Source organism: Talaromyces rugulosus, chromosome VI (assembly GCF_013368755.1).
Source record: "Talaromyces rugulosus chromosome VI, complete sequence".
Classification (NCBI taxonomy): Eukaryota; Fungi; Ascomycota; class Eurotiomycetes; order Eurotiales; family Trichocomaceae; genus Talaromyces; species Talaromyces rugulosus.
This window is the reverse complement of record NC_049566.1, coordinates 1,702,641-1,720,238: the sequence shown is the minus strand read 5'-3', so window position 1 is coordinate 1,720,238 and position 17,598 is coordinate 1,702,641. Positions and strand designations below refer to the sequence as shown.

The following is a 17,598-nucleotide window of genomic DNA, read 5'->3' as shown; positions in this document are numbered from 1 at the left end:
ATTGCGTTCCGACCTTGAGTCTTTTCACAATACACTGGGTAAGCCTACTGCTTTCCGCCTAGACTGTCGGGCACGCCCGCCTAGAGAGGAGCGAATACAATCTCTGTACGCCCAATAATCGACAGTCAGTGTACCATGTGGAAGACTCGGTGCGAAGTCCTGTGTAGGCGAAGGGCTAGATTCGCGAATCGGCAGGGCGCCCGACAGAGACAACGAGGAGAGACGTGGGCCCCAGGATGGATAAGCACAAGAGATTTGGTCCCTCAGCTATGCTAGTTGAACCTAATTAAATGCATCACAAGCTAGTTGTAACTTGTAACTGCCAGCTAACAACTCGTGCATGCAGCTCTAGGGCCCTGCGGAGCACGTGAGGCACGTATGGCCGGCGACTGGCTGGCGGCCGCTGCGGGCTTCGTGCCGACATCTCCACCGCGGACGAGGTTATTCATGCTGTAAACCCGTTTTTCCATGATTTCGACGAGACAAAAATCTATGCGCTTTTAAAAAGATGGTGATTGTCGGACTGGACCGCCGTGCGGCGACGCGAGGTATAATACCCGGTGACAGGGCGTCTGGCTGACTGGACGGAGTGTCCATTTCATTGCTCACGCGACCTTGTTTCTAGCATTCATTCAGTGTTCATCATGGAACACGATGCCGACTATCCTCTCACTGCGTCGCAGATTCAGTTCTTTGAAGACCGCGGGTATCTTCTGATCCGGAACTTTCTGTCCACCTCGGAAGCAGTCCATCTGCAGCAATGGGCGCAAGAGGTCCATGATCTGCCTCGGACTGAAGATGCGCCGTGGATGCCATACGAGGTATGCTATTTTTATGCAACCTTTTGAGAAAATGCAATTATGAACAGCACGGCTCATAAATGGGAAAGGAAGTCAATGCAGACGGCAAAAAAGTGCTATGTCGGACTGAAAACTTTGCCAACACGCATGCAGGCTTCAACGCCTTCCTGCGTGGCTCGCGGACTGCCAGTGTTTTGGAGCAACTGGCAGGCGAGAAGATGCTTCTTTTCAAAGAGAAGATCAACTATAAACTTGCCGGCAGTGGTAGGCAGCTCCAGTCAGTCACATGTATAAACCGGAGAAGTTGACAAATTAGGCGGGTTTGACCCTCACATCGACGCCAACGCGTACACGCACGTGAAAAACATTAAACACCTTACCATCCTGGCCGCAGTGGACGAGATGAATAGCGAAAATGGTGGACTTGACGTCGTTGAGGGAAGCCACCGCGAACATGTCCCCCTCGGCAGCGATCGATGCATTGGGCCATCATGGGTGGAAAGCCACACCTGGGTTCCTTGCAATTTAAGTCCTGGTATGAGCTAACACATAATTCCACCTATTTGGATGTCATGATTGACGGGTTGTGTAGGCGATATCTTGCTATTTGGCTCATATCTCGCGCATCGCAGCGGCCCTAACCGGAGCTCCAAAGATCGAAAGGCGATTTATGCAACGTACAACAGCGCGTCCGAGGGCGAGCTGCATGACAAGTACTATCAAGATCGACGGGAGTTATGGCCGGCAACGCACCTGCGCAAGGAGGGCGTATCGTACGAGGAGGGTCGCGAGCGATATGCTTATGGATCGCCGATGTTGACTATTGGCGCTGGGAAGCAGGTGGCTGCTTAGTCTGAATACTAATTAGTAGATAAAAACTTTACGAAACTAGTAGGTTGTAAAAAGTGGTGGGATTAATGAAACCGGTGAAGAACTCGAGTGATAGGTGTATATACCTTAAGGACGAGATTCCAGTCCCAACGTACTCTACATATTTGAAATATAACTACAAATTAAACCAAGTAATCAAAATTAGAGATTTCACACGCACCAATAAAAATTACCCCTGCTCAACCGGACTAATTGATGTTGCGTTTTCCCTTGTAGGTTATAAACCTCCCCTGCCCCTCGCCGGTACCAGTTTTTCTAATCTCCCTATTAGAACATAAATTTATCACCCAACATACTTGACGCAGCTCAACGTACAAATACATACAAAAAGATGGATACCCCATTAGCCAAAGCAGAATCCATAGTCGCCATCCTCGAAAAGTACGGCCAAGGCGACTACCTTGGCGAATCCATCACTCAGCTTGAGCACTGCTTGCAGGCAGCCCATCAGGCGCAAACATCTGGTAAGCATGGCAGGTCTGTTCCGGTGCGAAATATTTAACATAACCAGGTGGCCGTGATGAGCTTGTCCTCGCAGCTCTCCTCCACGATATTGGACAAATTATTCCATTGGAAGCGACAAAAGAGGTCCGAATGAACCTTGGTCGCGACAGTGCCGAGAACGTGGGTCGCGTTGGTCATGAAGCTATCGGCGCGCAGTATCTACGTTCTCTCGGTTTTAGTGAGACTGTATGCCGGTTGGTGAACAGTCATGTTGCAGCGAAGAGGTATGGCCCCTTTTTCTGGGACACAGAGAAGCTACTAATAATGCTGAGTGAAGATATCTGACCGCTGTCAACAAAACTTATTACGACTCACTCTCCAGCGCGTCTCAAAAATCTCTGAAATTCCAGGGAGGTCCATTCATAGGAGAGGAGCTTGATACGTTTGAACATGACCCGCTACGAGATGAAATGATTTCATTGAGATTGTGGGATGATGCAGCCAAAGTCGTGGGCGTCGAGGATACCACGCCACGTGCAGCAGCTTATCAGGATCTCATGGTAGCGCATTTGACGAGCCAGAAGAACTAATTGCTGGATTTTGTGCATTTTTACTTTTTGGCTCGTCGATTTGTGTATTTTGGGAAGAGCTTGATATTATGCAATCTGGTGGGGATAGAAGATAGCAAACTGTTTTCAGTTTCCCAACTATTTTTACGAGTTAATATTGAATTAACTCAAATTTCCAGCACTTACATGAATGGAACAATCACACCTTGAGAAATAAGAAAGAAAATGGTGGGAGATTTCCTTTATCAGAAAAAACACAAACACAGACTAAATTAGCCTATCCTCGGCGCTCCTTTTGATCCCGTGAAAATGTGATCCTTTTGTTTTTTTAAGGTGGGTTTTAATATTTGCCTTCACTAGTAAAATGTTTCTTTGTCAAGCCGGCTTGCTTGTTTATGTCCACGTTGACCGTGTTGCCCGAAAATTTCCTAAACAGGAAACCCGGCGTGACTGAAGGGATTGTTTACTGTTTACATCTTTTGGCGGATTTGGCGGCAATTTAAATATATCTTTGTCTTCCTAGCTGTTTAATTCTTTCATTAAACGTCCTTGTTTATTATCATTTCATTTTCCTGGTCTATTGCCATTCCCATCTCCTTGCTCTTTGCACCCCTATTCCAAGCATGAATACTGGAGACGCCTCATGGCTGCTGGGCCTTGGTATCAACCAAGTCGACCAAGACGGCGATGTCCCAATCACAAATGGGATAAACAGCGAGGGCCCTGTCACTGATGCATTCCCTACCATCAACGTGCAGACGGCCTTCGCCAACGAGTACAATCAGCAAGCACCACCACCCCCGCCACCACAGCCATCCTTTCTACGTACGCCTCCCGAACTGTCTCAACAGCACCATCAACAGGAGACTTTGGAGAACAGGATAGAACGTCTATTCCGCGAGTCGGAGCGAAGCCAAAATGAGAATGATCAACGGCTGCAGATATCGCTTGAAGTCCTCGACGGCCGCCGGTCCGCAGAGATCCGTTTCTTGAACAACAAGCTACGGACAATAGAAAACGAGGTACGAGAGATAGATGTTGGCATCTTTAACCTCAAGCGCCGGGTAGAGAATATGGAGAACACGGCGGAAAATATCCAAGCCGACACTCGCGACGCAAAACGTCAAGCAACCGACGAACACAACATCGTGAGAGGCGTGCTCCAGAATTTCACCAGGCAGGCTAGCGACCGACATCGCGCAATGGACCAGCGATTGACTGACATCGAGGGTTCCTCTCAAAAGATGGAGAGGAAGGTCGCTAAATTTGGGAAAGCCGTGAAAAACGCTGCGTACGAGCTTCACAAGTTGAGCGAAATTGTGGAAAAGAATGGCAGCGCTAGAAAAAGACGCTGCCGTTCGCCGAATTATGTCTGCGTTCATCGCCATACTGTCGGTTCTAGCGCTGCGCACCCAAACCATCTCAGAGACCATGACAATGAGGATGGCCAGTCACAGAATACCGACACAAGCAGCTCAAATCACGCAAGGGCAGAGCCAAGTTGCCCAGAAAAGACAACAAGGCCGCTAAATACTAAAAATAAGAGAAGAACTCGATCTGGAAATTGATTCAGATTTGAGAAGTTACCTTCAAGATGCCGTATCTAGCAATATTAAGCAAATCTACTACCTCAGCAGCGTAGATCGAGCTGTAGCCCCTGGTCCAAACATCCCACTGCCATCTTCCACAATTCCATCTCAACCTCTCCCTTGTCTTCCTGTGCCCACGATTCTATCAACTCATTGATCTCCTCGTCATTTACTTTCCGACCAAGTGTTCCCATCCTGTGCTTCACAAAGTTCAAAAGAGTGTACACCTTGCTGCATGTCTTGCGTTCGACTGGCGACAGAGGTCCTGGACGACGGTATGGAGAACCCTTGTCGAGAAAATAAAAGAAATTGTACAGTGTCGAGCCAATCGGCGGAACCAGCGCTGTTTTGACTCGTGTGGATGCATACAACGATTGGGACAACGCGCTGCTATGAAAACGGGGTCCTAGCAACAAAGTGAGGTTGTGCAGGGTGTCGTTATTGGTGATGATGAGGCGACGCAGAGGCACTCTATAGTTGGAAGGTTAGTTTATCCTTTATATACGTGTATATGGATGATTCTCACATTATAGACACGGCTTCGCTTTGAGAAACCTCCCCCTCAGGTAGGATCAGATTGATACTGGTAGCCAAACTACAAGCCCCCTGCACTCTGTATGCCTTTGTGTTGTAATATGTCGATGGATCAGGAAAGTCCCCGTCAGGATCTGGATTGAAAAGTTTTGCTTGAGCATTTGAAACCCCTTTGTTAGGCAGCTTTGCCCCATCATCATCATCATCATCATCATCATCCTCGTCTTCTTCTTCAATAACAGTCGTTACCAAAGTACGCCCTGCGATAGTAACTGGTGTAGGAGGGACAGAATCAAAGTCTTGACGAGACCAAGTCACCGCGTTGGTGTCACGTAGCACGTCAGTCGTGTGTTTCTTGATGCCTCTAATCAGGGAATGCTGAAAGGCAATGTATGTTATCATTGCAGCACGATTGTCACGATCATCGGCCAGTCGAATGTTCAAAAGAGGATGATTCCCATACATCAGCCCAGCAAATTCTTGCAGACGATTAGACATTGCCTGCGCTAATTCCGAGTCATCAGTGCTCCAGGAGAAGGGCGCAACTTTTCTATCCTCAGCTAGAGTCAGGCGAATCAGGCGAGATGCGCCATCTACATACCCAGAACCACCGGTGAAAGTACTTGAAGTCGAAATGCCTTTTGAAAATCTCGCAAAACCACTCAACTCGCTGACGGCCTGCTGAATCTCATAGTTCAGCCTTGTAGGAAGCCCATTGAGAAACGACATGAAGAGGAAACGCAACACAGTGTCGACTTTTTTCTTCATTGGCAGCACACGCAGCTGCATGGGCCCGCCAATGTGTGTGAAATTGTTGCCCACTTTGACGACCTGCACAATGTTGTCTTCAGGGTCAGCGTAGGCAGCGGGGCAGATGGAAAAGTGATAGTGGTTCTCGACTCCATCGTGAGAAAAGCGAGGATGAGGAAGGGTGAAGAAGTACACTGCGAGGTCCTCGAGGCTCGTTGGGGAACGCATTTCTTGCGTTTTTGATCTTAGTTTGGAAGAGGATGAAGGAGTGAAGCCGCGGCGTTGTCGGTCATCTGAAAGGGTTTCCCTTGTCACGTCGCGACTTGACCTTGAACGGCCGGTTTCCACGTCCTGCACGATTGAAGAGCAAGGAAATTTCAATATACTTTGTTGGTAAATAGCCTGCTTCTAGCGTGGATTCTTGGGTTAAATTTAAATATTTCTTTATTAAAAAAAATCTCTGTAAATAAAAGTTGCAAAGTTGCAAACAATATACAGTCAAAAGTCGTATATAGTCCAGCACATCGTTCTAAATTACCACAACTCCTGTATCGGGTGTCAAAAATCGCTTATGCCCAAAATAAAAATATCGCAGAAACCCCGAGGGCTCACTGGGGTGACAGCAAAGGTATGTCGTACAAGCTCGTTAAATTATTTCACAAGAAAAGCCAAAATCGTGGAAGTACCACGCCAATTGTGAGGTATAGAAGAAATATTGAATAGTGAAAAGGTAGGGTCGAAATAATGGAGAAAATCTATCGTCGGTGTTGTACAAGAAATGGCCAAGACCAAGTTTAGATTTTTTCGTTCGGCGTGATTGGAAGATTTGACCTCTTGGAAGGTGCGAGAACAGTCTCAGGTTCGAGAATAGAGTTTGGACAGATTTTCTCTGCGGCGTAATTGTGGTATCGCTCGAGGATGTCGGTCTTAATTAGGTTCTTTTGGGGACCAAAGGCGAAGTGAGCAACAACGGACGTGGTTTCAACGAGGACAGCTAGTCTTGTTAGTAAATCACGCAACAATAGTTACTTGAAAAACATACCTCGGTTCAGCTGCTTGGGTAGTTCCACAGTCAAAATATGCTCGTCATCTCCCGTCAATTTCATCGCATTGTTGAGAATGTCGATTCCTCGTATGGCCATGAAGTTGATGCTGATACGGCTTCCACGCATATCCCATGTGCTTACAGCTTCCTCGTCACTGCCGTGCACCATGAAATAACGACCCAGTCGCTTCTCTTCAATATTTTGTAGCAATGAATAGTGCGCCTGTGCAGCCAGCGGCCAGTGGTGCAAGTTGTTTCCAAAAGCGTCATATTCCGAGGCTGCGACCGGCGTTTGGTAGAGATAAGTCAAGTTTCTAGTCGGAATCCATCGGTGCTTTGGAACGCTCGGTTTATCGTTTACGCCAAAGAGCTCGTAGAATTTGTCCAGATCGGGCATCTGCCACTTGGAGTCAGACTCGTTCCAGGTCGGCAGCTCGGAGGCTTTCCAGAAGCCATTTTCTTTGGTCGACAGTTCGTCTGGTTCCGGGATAACCTCTGGTACGTAAGGGTGCACAGCACGCATGTGGTAGTGTACCCAGCCCAAAGCGGGATTGTTGACAACGTTGGACGAGACCAACAAGCTTCGCGGGCTGTTCAGCAGTGTCGTCACGAGACGAGGAATGGCACTTTGGTCAATGAAGACGATATCGTCGTCCATCTTGACATAGATGGTATCGGGCTCTTTGAAGGCCTTAAAATAGATTCCGGAAAACCCGCCGGTATTGATCGGCATGTATGTGTACTCGTCGGCAGTCTTGGCGATCTCCTCCCCGTATGCAAGATCATCTTGGTCTTGAGTGTTGGCAGCCCAGATAACTTCATCGAGCCAGCCACCGTTGGAGGCCAGGTTCTTGCGCAAATAGCACTCCAAGACCGAGGAGCGGTCCCGGCGGCCGTAAAAGACAACACCAACGATTCGGATTCCGTCGGGTCGCACGAGCGGAGTCGTCGAGTGGTCGAGATGACTTGCACCTGCCTCGCCTTCCTGGTGAAGAGTGATGGAGGTCAACTCCGGAGAGGACGTGGGCGTCGCAGTGGCGGATTGTGTCTGATCAGGGGAGGCCACGCCGGTGGGCGTAACGGTGTTCGGCTGCAGATAGGCATAGGACAGAAAAAGCAGCAGCAGGCCCGGAATGGCGAAGAAGGCGACGTAGATCCATCGAGAATTCTGCGTCAAGCGGCGTGGGAAGTCGGACCAGCGCCGCGCAGGCTTCAAGTCGGCAAAATCCATCGGTTGGGATGGGCGTGAGTCGAGCATCTCTCTCCCAGTCTGTGTGTCTCTGAATGGAGTAGTGGCGGTCCGGGCAAAGCGCGCGAACTCGCTTGGATGCGACAGGACGAAGGCGATGCTCTATACGGACATTCTCAGTACTATATCAATACTCCGGGATGCGCGACAAAGATGAGCTGGAGAGTGAACAGGAGAAAGTTGCAGGTTGCAAGTTAAAAGTGACGAAGCCGGCACAGCGCAGCCCCGGCGGGCCTGGTCAGGCCAATCGCCGCCATGTGCTGCGGTCTAACCGCATCCGGCGGTCCCTCTAATGGTTCTTCAAGTATTTAGTTTATGAAGATATAAAAGTCTAGACATTGCTACGTACTTACACTATCTAGCCAGTCATAATCTGTTTTAATAGTTTTTGACAAAGTGGAGCACAATCAACTAATCACACGCTATGATAATTTCTAGTCCGGACTATTTGGGCAGGAGAAGAATTGCAATTCTCAACGCATCAATGATGTTGTTGTGTCAAACCACAAATAATATTGCACTCACGCATGTCGTGATTGCTTGATACTACCAATGCTAGCATTTCCCGTATATACACATGCATTTTTCGATATGTGGAACGTAAAGTAGACGCTTCCCGCCTACAACATTCAACAGCTATCAAACCATATAATCTAGATCGCAGTTCCGTTGTACACAAGCTCAAGCTCGATTGTGAATGGGGTAACGACGGCATCGGTCGAGAACAATGGGGACACAACTGCCTTGCCAGTGTAGTTTGCGATGTAGTTGGTCGCGCTGCAAAAGACTGAATCAGTATCCAAACGACCACGGCGATGCTTCAAGAAGATCACTTACGCTGCGGCATAGTGAGCATGGATAGTCAAGTTGGTCCTGATCTCGTGCTCAGGGCCATAAAGCTCGCTGGCAATTGCAACAGGGGCCACCTCAATGTTTCCACCCCAAGGCACTCCATACGTGCAGCCTGCTTCACCTGTCAAACAAATTATATTAGCCCGATCAGGGGTTTTTTTTTAATGTTCAATGTCTTGGCTTGAAAAATCTTACTCGAGTCACCGCTTCCTGCGCACGCGCCGATGAAGCCGGTGTAGTGATCAAAGTACTCGAACTGGTACGAATACTTTCCGAGTCGGTCAGCCTCAAAACCAGATATGTTGTACTGAGTGAGCGAGATGTTCTGGAGGGTCGGCCACGAGACTTGGGCAGCGACGCCAGCCAAGGGGACAGCGAGCAGAGAGAGGACTTTGGAAACCATGGTTATTGCGAAACAAAGTGAAGCGATTATTATACCGTTTGTGATAGTATCGTGTATGGGGGTTGGGAATCCAACCTCTGGCAGGGTAACAGTCTTAAATATATGGCGTGCAATTCTGACAAATTGTGTCAATGCTCCCAGAGTAAACGTCAAACGTCTTACTGAGCCATGACTAATTATCCCATTTCACCGTTGTTTTGAGGCGAGACGCATTTCGCCCTTATTTATCTTGCCCTAACGCCCCGCGATGTTACCGTATTATTATGAGCGATGATCTACAAACCAGTACTAAAGGGCATTTGTACATTTAGCATTATCGGCGGTTTAATTTAGCTCGACTTCGCTTTTAAGGCTGAGCAGGATCAGATAATAATTCTAGTAATGAATGCCTAGACATTGAAGGTACTAAATAACATTTTTACCACCACACAAATTTAATTATTGTATATAACTTTTAAATATCTAATATCTCTAAAAGCATACTACAGGAAAATGGATCTCCTATTTCCCTTGCACTCCCCAAGAGCTGGACTGGCCCTGAAAAGGCAATACGTTGTGGGGCCAGTCAGCATAGCTATGTATAGATTAGCGCTTAGAGCTCAAGGGCTTAAGGATCCTTCAATAATAATAATCTGCTCTAGCCTGCTTAAGTTGTGCATTTAAGCCAGAGCTACGCTACATGAAGCCAAATTCGGCCTTGAGCTGCGGTGCCTAAACCCGAACACCGGCCCTAGGAGCATTCAAACTCCAAAATGCGACCCTTTCATTCGGACGACAGACCCCTGGTACCTATCCAAGCAATAGTATCGGAACTATTCTACCGTTTTGGAATGTTCTCGCTCTAGCAATTCCTGAAACATATGGGCAAAGCTGCACACTGATAATTACGAATCGAATATCACCCACTTCCGTACAAGGTACGGGCTTCGCATGGCTAGTCCGTAGCCCCATCCAATATTATTACAATGGAGAAGAGCTTCTTTTGCTAGGGTGCGTTCAAGTTCATGTTAAAAAGATTAATAATGCGAAGCTTGATAGACAGCGACGAGAATAGAAATTTCCTTTTTCAGAACTGAACTAAATACGTGTGGCTTTAAGTGTACGAGCTGGGTGGGCGAAGCTTCAGAAAACACCGGCGCAAGTGGTGATGACACATTGGTTCTTGGAGGTTGCATATTGCACGACTTTGAGCTAGCTGTTGTGTATTTCGTTGAGCAACATGGCATGATTTGAAACTGAATCTCACTTTCACAAGAGCCAATGGTTTCCAGAAAACTACGATGTGACTTATAATACACTAGTTTAGTGTCATGATCACCAGGCAATCAAGTATAGCTCTCTACAAGATAGCAGCTAGAATGAAATAATCGATGCCCAAGTGTACTGTAATATCTTATTTAAAAGTAGAGATAGAGTCATTGAGCGTGTTTCTTAAAGATATTTTACGGCTAGTGGCCACACTACGAACTTTGAAAATCATCATGCAATTGTGTATCCATTTCCTCCTCTGGATAGGTCAACTAGCTAAAACGTGGAGAGTGCCGGAAATGTTAAGAAACCTAAAAATCAATGATTCTGGGCCCCGGACGAAACTCCACCTTTTATCCTGTGTCTCCGCATATTTGATCAAGATGAATTCTCGCCACACATCTACCGTGGAAACTGTCAAAATGCGGGATCATTTATTGATGTTGGCGCTGCTGGTAGGAATTATTATCGAAGAGTAACTTGCTAAATAACAGGTTGAAGGAGAAAAGAAATAAGACGCTGCATGGGGTTACGAGTCCGGATAGACCCGCACTATGCAACTTGGCATGTTATTGAGGCCACTCAACAGCCGTGGCTCCACGAACTGCAGCCAACTTGGCGAGGCATTCAGCGAGTTGATTGTGCTATCTGGGGACATACCGGAAAGCAATCTAAGCGTCTTAGCGGGTGATTAGTTAGTATTTTACCGAGGGTAGGTACAGACTTCGACTATCGTGTATCTTGATCTCCTTATTAAGGGCGAGTAATCGATCTAGGTTTGCTGGTTCTGTGTCTTTCAAAGTACGTTAGTTTCTCCTCTGTATCGATAATTAGAAAATGCTCCTCAAAGAGTCTATTAAAAAGCACGAGCATACTCTCCATACGGCAGCAATTCAGTCATTCCTTGAACAACATACTCTGAATCACTTGCGATGATCCACCAAGGTGGCTTCCTTGGAGACTTTTTTGATGGCTCATTGGTATTCATTCTGTGGACCTCCGCGATGAACTTTAATTCTACTATTGCTAGCAGTACACAGTTCTCTATGTTGATTCCATCGCACTGGGAAAGGGTCCTCCTTTTCTGTAACAGGTATGGACAACCGGACAGGCTTGTTGATACCAAGTGCTACACCAACGCCTGAATTTGCTCCCTATTGGCTATTCCCTAAGCACACGCCATCAATGAAAACAATTTGAAAGTGGCTTCTATGCCGCCTTTTCTAGGGCAGCAGTACATTATCTTCCATTTTGCAAATTCTCGCATTGAGAAGTCTTAGATGTTTACCGAGAAAACTTCCTATAAAACAAGTGTACTCGGTTGAGTTGGGATAGATAGTGTTGATAGCTGCACTGAAAGTCTAAGACCCGAAAAATATGTGACCAATACCAAAAATCCCCACCAAAGGGTTTTGGTAGGGTGGTAAAAATTCCTTGGGCAGTCAATCTATGGTATACACTTCACATTGGCGTGTTCTGGGTCGAGTCTATGACTTCATGATTGTGGCAAGGGGTACCTCCGGATTAGGGTTAGGACAGGCACGTTTTTGTAGATAAGCTCATGGCCAGACCAGTCGATTCGTGGTTTCCGGCTACGGATCAATTAGGGAGGTTACTCTGTGCATTCTTGGCTATTGGGACCCCTTGCATATTGCAATTTGATGATTTTTCGCTAGAAATTTCTTGGATAATTAATACCTCGCGAAATTACTTTTTATTTTGCATGACTTCGGCAAGTTGCGGATGTCAGATGGTTCCGTATGTGCCACGCTGTGTGTATAATAATAAAATTACCTGTCAACTTCGGTGAAGTCCCCATGTGCATGTCTAAAGGCAAACCTATTGGATTGTGATAGACTGGGCAATGCGCCATGGCTGCAATGAGTCATGGTGGTGAATGTGGGCAGCCATGATTGGGCGGATCGGCAAGGATTAATGCATAGCAAGCAATTCTATTAATTTTAGCAAAGTATAATGAAATTAGCTAAAATGCTATTGAGTCCTGCTGATCGCCTGTGAAGATCTTGCTTTGTTGTCTGTAAACCTAGTTACCTTGGCACCTTGTACATGTATGTTATATGTCATATTTAATATTTAAAATGTTGGCCCAACCAAGTGCAATGTGTTTTACTTGTCTAATTTCATTTTAGAATGCTCGCAAATAGTAAACAGTATGCAAATGATATAGCCGAGGATTCCTGATAATGTGCTTTCTAAGTATGAGTTAAGCGGTACCCCGCATGAAGAGCGGGTCCGATAGCCGCGGCGATTGGCCGGCATTTACCGCCTACGGGCACATGACCTAATAGTCTATAGATCGTGGAGTGCCAATAAATATTTTCAGCAGCTCCACCTCAAAAACCAACACAGGATTGCCCAACAGCCCAAGCCCTCCCTAAGCGAAGAGAATGACTCTCACAGAGTGACCTGACGTGGCTGTGCTGCTGACAGCACCTGTTTGACTGCTGCCTGTCAGGTGTCAATAATGACTGCCTAATGCTGCGCCAATGCCGAGGAATAAACTGGCCAATCATGCTGCTTGGAGGCTGCCTAAAGTGGGCCTTGACCGTGCGGTGCGAGTGGGGCAGTATTTCCTCACTTGTGATTGGCGGTGACAGTATCCTTACCGCGTGAAGAATGTGCCGATTGGCCGTAGCTCCACAGCCCGTGACAGGCTAATCGCGATTGGCTAGCATGCTCAGAGTGGATCCCTCAGGCGCTCTTTCTCTCTGCGCGTCACACAAAAGCCTCAAACACTCCAGCCAGTTTGATAATCATAACAATCTGCAGTCTGCGTCCGTCGGATGGTGTTTACGCCTCCCCGAAAAACCTAGCGGTGTATGACACACTACCGATTCCATATCCTGTTCTTTTGTTCCGAGCAAGGGATCCATGCAAAAATGATCTGTCGTGGCTCGCGACTCCACCTCCGCCATCCTTTCGATTCGACACGAAGAGATTGGCGCCACGCTTACTGCTTCCAGCCCCTATACACCGACTCCGAGCGTAGTCGAGACCACTAATCGCATTCATCCGCCTGACCAACTCGCCTGCTCCAGGCCCTGTGCTCAGTTGGGTCAGCCTAGAGTTCCCTAGACCCTCCTAGCGAGCCAGCTAGCTCTGCCTGAGGTCCACCAGCCCGGCTGCCCGGAAGAAAAAAAGTGTGGCTTTGCCGGGAAAAAGCGCAAATAGTGCTGAAAAGAAGCATTGCTCTCTGCTAGTTCTAGTCTAGCCCGCCAGTCCTCGGTGTTTGAGGGAATTGTATTTATTGCTCGCTTCAGCCTCCTGCGGCTTTTTTATTTGTTCCTCTTATTTGATCTCTTCTGCCTCTCCTTGATGCACCTCGCCCGCTTCTGTTATATGGATTTGATCCCGCTGCATGGTACAAGCTCGCGGCCGCCATGATGGACAAGCACGAGGTCAGCTCGGTCGACCTAACAGACGACGATATGAGTCTGATGAGTGCAACCGAGGATATGGGCCTGTTGTCACAGCGCACTCACCGCCGCTCGTCCTCATTCGATAGCTTCGTCATCTACACCAAGTCCTTTGCGCACAATATGCAGGATCCCGACTTTGTCAAGAACGCCGTGGGCATTGCCGTGCTCGTCGTTCTGTGGCATTCCTTTTCCATGTCCATTTCTATTGTAAGTGCTGCCTGTTATGAGAGCTTCCTTGAGACAAGTCGAACTAACAAATCAGTACAATAAATGGATGTTCTCCGGCGAAACCATCTCTTTTCCATTTCCGCTGTTCATGACCTGTATCCACCAGGTGGTGCAGTTTGGCCTCTCCGCACTCTTCCTCTACGTGATTCCATCTCTCCGACCCCGTCGCACGACGCTGCCGCCGTCTGCTGTGCTCCCTGGGGGTGACCCACATGTCGAAATGAGTCTGACCCGATTCTACCTAACACACCTGATCCCCTGCGGTGTTGCAACTGCGCTGGACATTGGACTCGGGAATATGTCTCTCCGCTTCTCGACTCTGACCTTTATGACGGTCTGCAAATCCTCCGTCCTCATCTTTATCCTTCTCTTCGCCTTCCTCTTCCGCCTGGAGAAACTCTCTGCTCGCCTTATCGTGATCATCGTCGTCATGACCATTGGTGAAGTGATGATGGTCATAGGCGAGGTTTCCTTTAGCATGACCGGATTCAGCCTGGTCACGGCATCAGCATTTTTCTCTGGATTCCGCTGGGCTATGACCCAGGTGCTCATCCTGAAACACCCAGCGACCTCAAACCCGATTTCCATGCTCTTTTTCCTGAGTCCCGTTGTGTGCGCCACCCTGATTCCGATTTCTCTGTCCATCGAGGATCCAACAGCGATTAAGCATAGTCTTTACGCGCTATCACACACCTGGGGCGGTGCCAGGGGCCTGACGCTGCTGCTACTTCCCGGTGTGTTGGCGTTTTGTATGCTGCTTGCGCAGTTTGCACTTCTTAAGCGGTCATCCGTCGTCACGCTAAGCGTGTGCGGTATCCTAAAGGAGGTGTTTATTATTAGTGCGGCCGGCCTGGTCTTTGGAGACCAGTTGACACCGGTCAATATCTGCGGGGTCCTGGTGATCGTCGCCAGTGTCGCTGCATACAACTACACGAAACTAACCCAGACAGAGCGGTTAGTGGGAGTGAAGACGTTTAACGAAAAGTATTCATGACCTGTACGAATTGAGAGATAAAAAGCATATTATATACCCGTTTGCATGTTAAATGTACAAATTTGACCAACCTCTACCACTCTAAACGTAGTAGAAGTATATTTACCTACTTAAATGTTATCCAACTCCTTCACGCTAGCTCTCCATTACCGCTCCTCTAATTTTACCATTAAATCAGGTTTGTCCCAGATGAAATAAATCTCCTGGTCCGACCAGTTCTCACTCTCAGCACACAATTCGACTTTGAAGCGTAAAAGTAACTTGCACAGAACAAGCCGAATTTCTGCGTACGCCAGACTAGTTTATTGGTCAGCCAGTTATTTCCCTCGTTTTTTGGGGAAGGGGGAAGGTGCAATAACTTACTTCTTCCCAAGACAATTTCTCGGACCAAGGCTAAACGGCTGAAGAACGTCCCTTTTGTCTGATTGAAACCGCGCATCACCTAACCATCGTTCCGGGACGAATTCGTTGGGAAGGATAAAGTTTGCCTTGGAGTGGTATGACGCGTAGTGGTGGCATGATACCTGAGTCTGTTTCTGGTCAGTATATATAATCTTCGTCCAGTACAGGCTGATGTAGAAACGTACGCCCTCTGGTAGGAAATGCCCGTCCACAATCCCACCACCAGGTGCAACCGTTCGCGGAAGACCCATGACCAGTGGAGGATACATACGCAACGACTCCTCAATCACAGCAGTGAGATAGGTTAGTTTCGGGGTGCTTGTGAAGTTTATCTCGGTATCGATGGAAAAGGTGGAGCGAATCTCGTTAGCCAACTTCTGCATAGCTTTTGGAGTCTTGCTCAGGTAATAAATGCAGCCAGACAGCAATGTTGCTGAGGTCTCGCTACCGACTGTGATCAGACTAGAATAATAAGTTATTAGCAAACAAACACCACTTCACACACACAAAAAAGGTCACATACATGTAGGAATTGGAGTGTAGTTCTGCCCGGCTGAGCACTTTTTCCAGAGTACCATCTGTCACAGTAGTATCGTCATCATCATCGACGAACCCATTCCTCAGCACCGCAGACATGAAATCAGTCCGTTCCGTCACACCCATTTTTAAGCGCCTCTCCATCTTGGCCGCCGCAAGATCAAAGTGATCACGTTCCTGCTGCCTCAGACTCGCCGGGATGAGCTTCTGCAACACCGCATTCAGCCACGGAAACTGCGTAAACACAGTCATGTACATGAGGGCTTTGACCGAGTTGAACACCAGCGCGATCCACGGATGCAACTCGCTGCTGTCGAGACACTGGAACGATTCGCCAAAGATAAGTTCGCCGGTGAGATCGAAGAATGTATAGTCTAGCCAGCTCTTGATGTCGACCGCCGCTTGTGAGGACGACGAGCTGCTGAGTTTTGCCATCAGCTTGTCGACATACTCGGTCACCAATTCTTCCTGCTCACGCAGCGCGCGATCTGAAAACGCATGCGACAGCAGCCGTCGATGTCTCGCGTGCACCGAGTTATCAGCCGCAGAAATCAAGTGGTCGGCCCCGTTCGTCGCTGGTAAGTAATGCGTCCGATCCTTCAGAAACGTGCGTGTTGCTGCCGGAGAGCCATAGATATCGCGAAAGGCCTGCGGCGAGTTAAAGGCCAATTCGTTTGGGCTGATGCGTACGACCGGTCCGTAGCGGTCGTGCAAGGCAGTCAGTTTCAAATGGACGCGGCCGTTGAGACAGGAGGACTGTAGAGGGATCTTGGAGATTGTCCATAAAAATGGACCGGGGAATTTGGCGAGGGGGGAGAAGTAGATTTCGTAGACTGCCTGGCTGATGAGGTAGCTGATGGCCTGTCTAGTCTGTTAGGATTACTAGTAACATGATGATGTATATGGAGTGTACCTGCCAGAGCACCTATCAAGACGAAAAACATCCAGCCCAAGGACTCCATGGTACGGAGTTGACTTACTTGTGTAACCTCAAGAAAAGATGGCCTTCCGAAGAAGTGTTTGGGGTGCGTTCGCCTTATAAATAATAATAACAAGTCCCGTGACTCTTCTATTATTCTTTATTAAGTATGCACTATCGCTCTTCTCACCTAGGCTTTGAACTTGAGGCTATATCAACCGAGAAAAGCCATTCAATATAAAGCCATGGTCTATATTTTCCTTGATCGATGACGATATCCTTCGAAGATACTGAGTCGAGCTCAATGCTATCTATCCCAACACTTCAAATATACTGATTGGCACTGTCGATTAGCATCGTAGCCTTGGAACAGGCTAGGCTGTATAAGTGATTGTGCATGCAACTAGCGAGCTGATCATGGCCGTACTTGGGCAGTGCTGCTGCAGCCATCGATCTCGCCGATCAGCCGGGAATTCACGCTTTACAGGTAGTCAAATTAACAGATTTCGGAGTTTTGTTGACCCCTGTACGAAGTACTTACTGCAAGACATGGCCGACCGCGCTTCTCCGAAAGTACTATCACGAGAACGCGGCCTGGGCCGCCTCAAAACAAGGTGCAGCAGATCCATGGCGATCTTCCGCCGAGTTCGCGCTAACACAACATGCATGATACAGCCCATGGGCCAGTAGAAAGCCTCGTTTGC

The 17,598-nt window shown here is 47.9% G+C and overlaps 7 protein-coding genes across 7 annotated transcripts; 3 read left to right on the top strand and 4 right to left on the bottom strand.

Annotated features, from left to right (window-relative positions):
• Window positions 1–644: 644 nt before the first annotated feature.
• TRUGW13939_10951 (uncharacterized protein) lies at window positions 645–2,725 on the top strand (the record flags this gene model as incomplete). Its single annotated transcript, XM_035494061.1, has 7 exons — window positions 645–821; window positions 890–1,064; window positions 1,117–1,335; window positions 1,393–1,640; window positions 1,963–2,155; window positions 2,203–2,419; window positions 2,473–2,725. The coding sequence occupies 7 exons, from the start codon at window positions 645–647 to the stop codon at window positions 2,723–2,725; spliced, it is 1,482 nt and encodes a 493-aa protein (XP_035349954.1).
• Window positions 2,726–3,327: 602 nt separating this feature from the next.
• TRUGW13939_10950 (uncharacterized protein) lies at window positions 3,328–4,272 on the top strand (the record flags this gene model as incomplete). Its single annotated transcript, XM_035494060.1, has 1 exon — window positions 3,328–4,272. The coding sequence occupies one exon, from the start codon at window positions 3,328–3,330 to the stop codon at window positions 4,270–4,272; it is 945 nt and encodes a 314-aa protein (XP_035349953.1).
• A 62-nt stretch (window positions 4,273–4,334) lies between these two features.
• On the bottom strand, window positions 4,335–5,805 carry TRUGW13939_10949 (uncharacterized protein; the record flags this gene model as incomplete). Its single annotated transcript, XM_035494059.1, has 2 exons — window positions 4,335–4,764; window positions 4,820–5,805. 2 exons carry the CDS (start codon window positions 5,803–5,805, stop codon window positions 4,335–4,337), a joined length of 1,416 nt encoding a protein of 471 aa, XP_035349952.1.
• Window positions 5,806–6,371: 566 nt separating this feature from the next.
• Window positions 6,372–7,880, bottom strand: TRUGW13939_10948 (uncharacterized protein; the record flags this gene model as incomplete). The annotated part of the gene is made up of 2 exons (XM_035494058.1): window positions 6,372–6,571; window positions 6,620–7,880. The coding sequence occupies 2 exons, from the start codon at window positions 7,878–7,880 to the stop codon at window positions 6,372–6,374; spliced, it is 1,461 nt and encodes a 486-aa protein (XP_035349951.1).
• Window positions 7,881–8,524: 644 nt separating this feature from the next.
• TRUGW13939_10947 (uncharacterized protein) lies at window positions 8,525–9,126 on the bottom strand (the record flags this gene model as incomplete). The annotated part of the gene is made up of 3 exons (XM_035494057.1): window positions 8,525–8,648; window positions 8,709–8,844; window positions 8,919–9,126. The coding sequence occupies 3 exons, from the start codon at window positions 9,124–9,126 to the stop codon at window positions 8,525–8,527; spliced, it is 468 nt and encodes a 155-aa protein (XP_035349950.1).
• Window positions 9,127–13,775: 4,649 nt separating this feature from the next.
• Window positions 13,776–15,036, top strand: TRUGW13939_10946 (uncharacterized protein; the record flags this gene model as incomplete). The annotated part of the gene is made up of 2 exons (XM_035494056.1): window positions 13,776–14,021; window positions 14,077–15,036. The coding sequence occupies 2 exons, from the start codon at window positions 13,776–13,778 to the stop codon at window positions 15,034–15,036; spliced, it is 1,206 nt and encodes a 401-aa protein (XP_035349949.1).
• A 146-nt stretch (window positions 15,037–15,182) lies between these two features.
• On the bottom strand, window positions 15,183–16,836 carry TRUGW13939_10945 (uncharacterized protein; the record flags this gene model as incomplete). The annotated part of the gene is made up of 4 exons (XM_035494055.1): window positions 15,183–15,333; window positions 15,400–15,566; window positions 15,624–15,900; window positions 15,962–16,836. Coding segments are annotated over 4 exons (1,470 nt in total), but the record flags the coding sequence as incomplete, so codon positions are not given.
• Window positions 16,837–17,598: the final 762 nt, after the last annotated feature.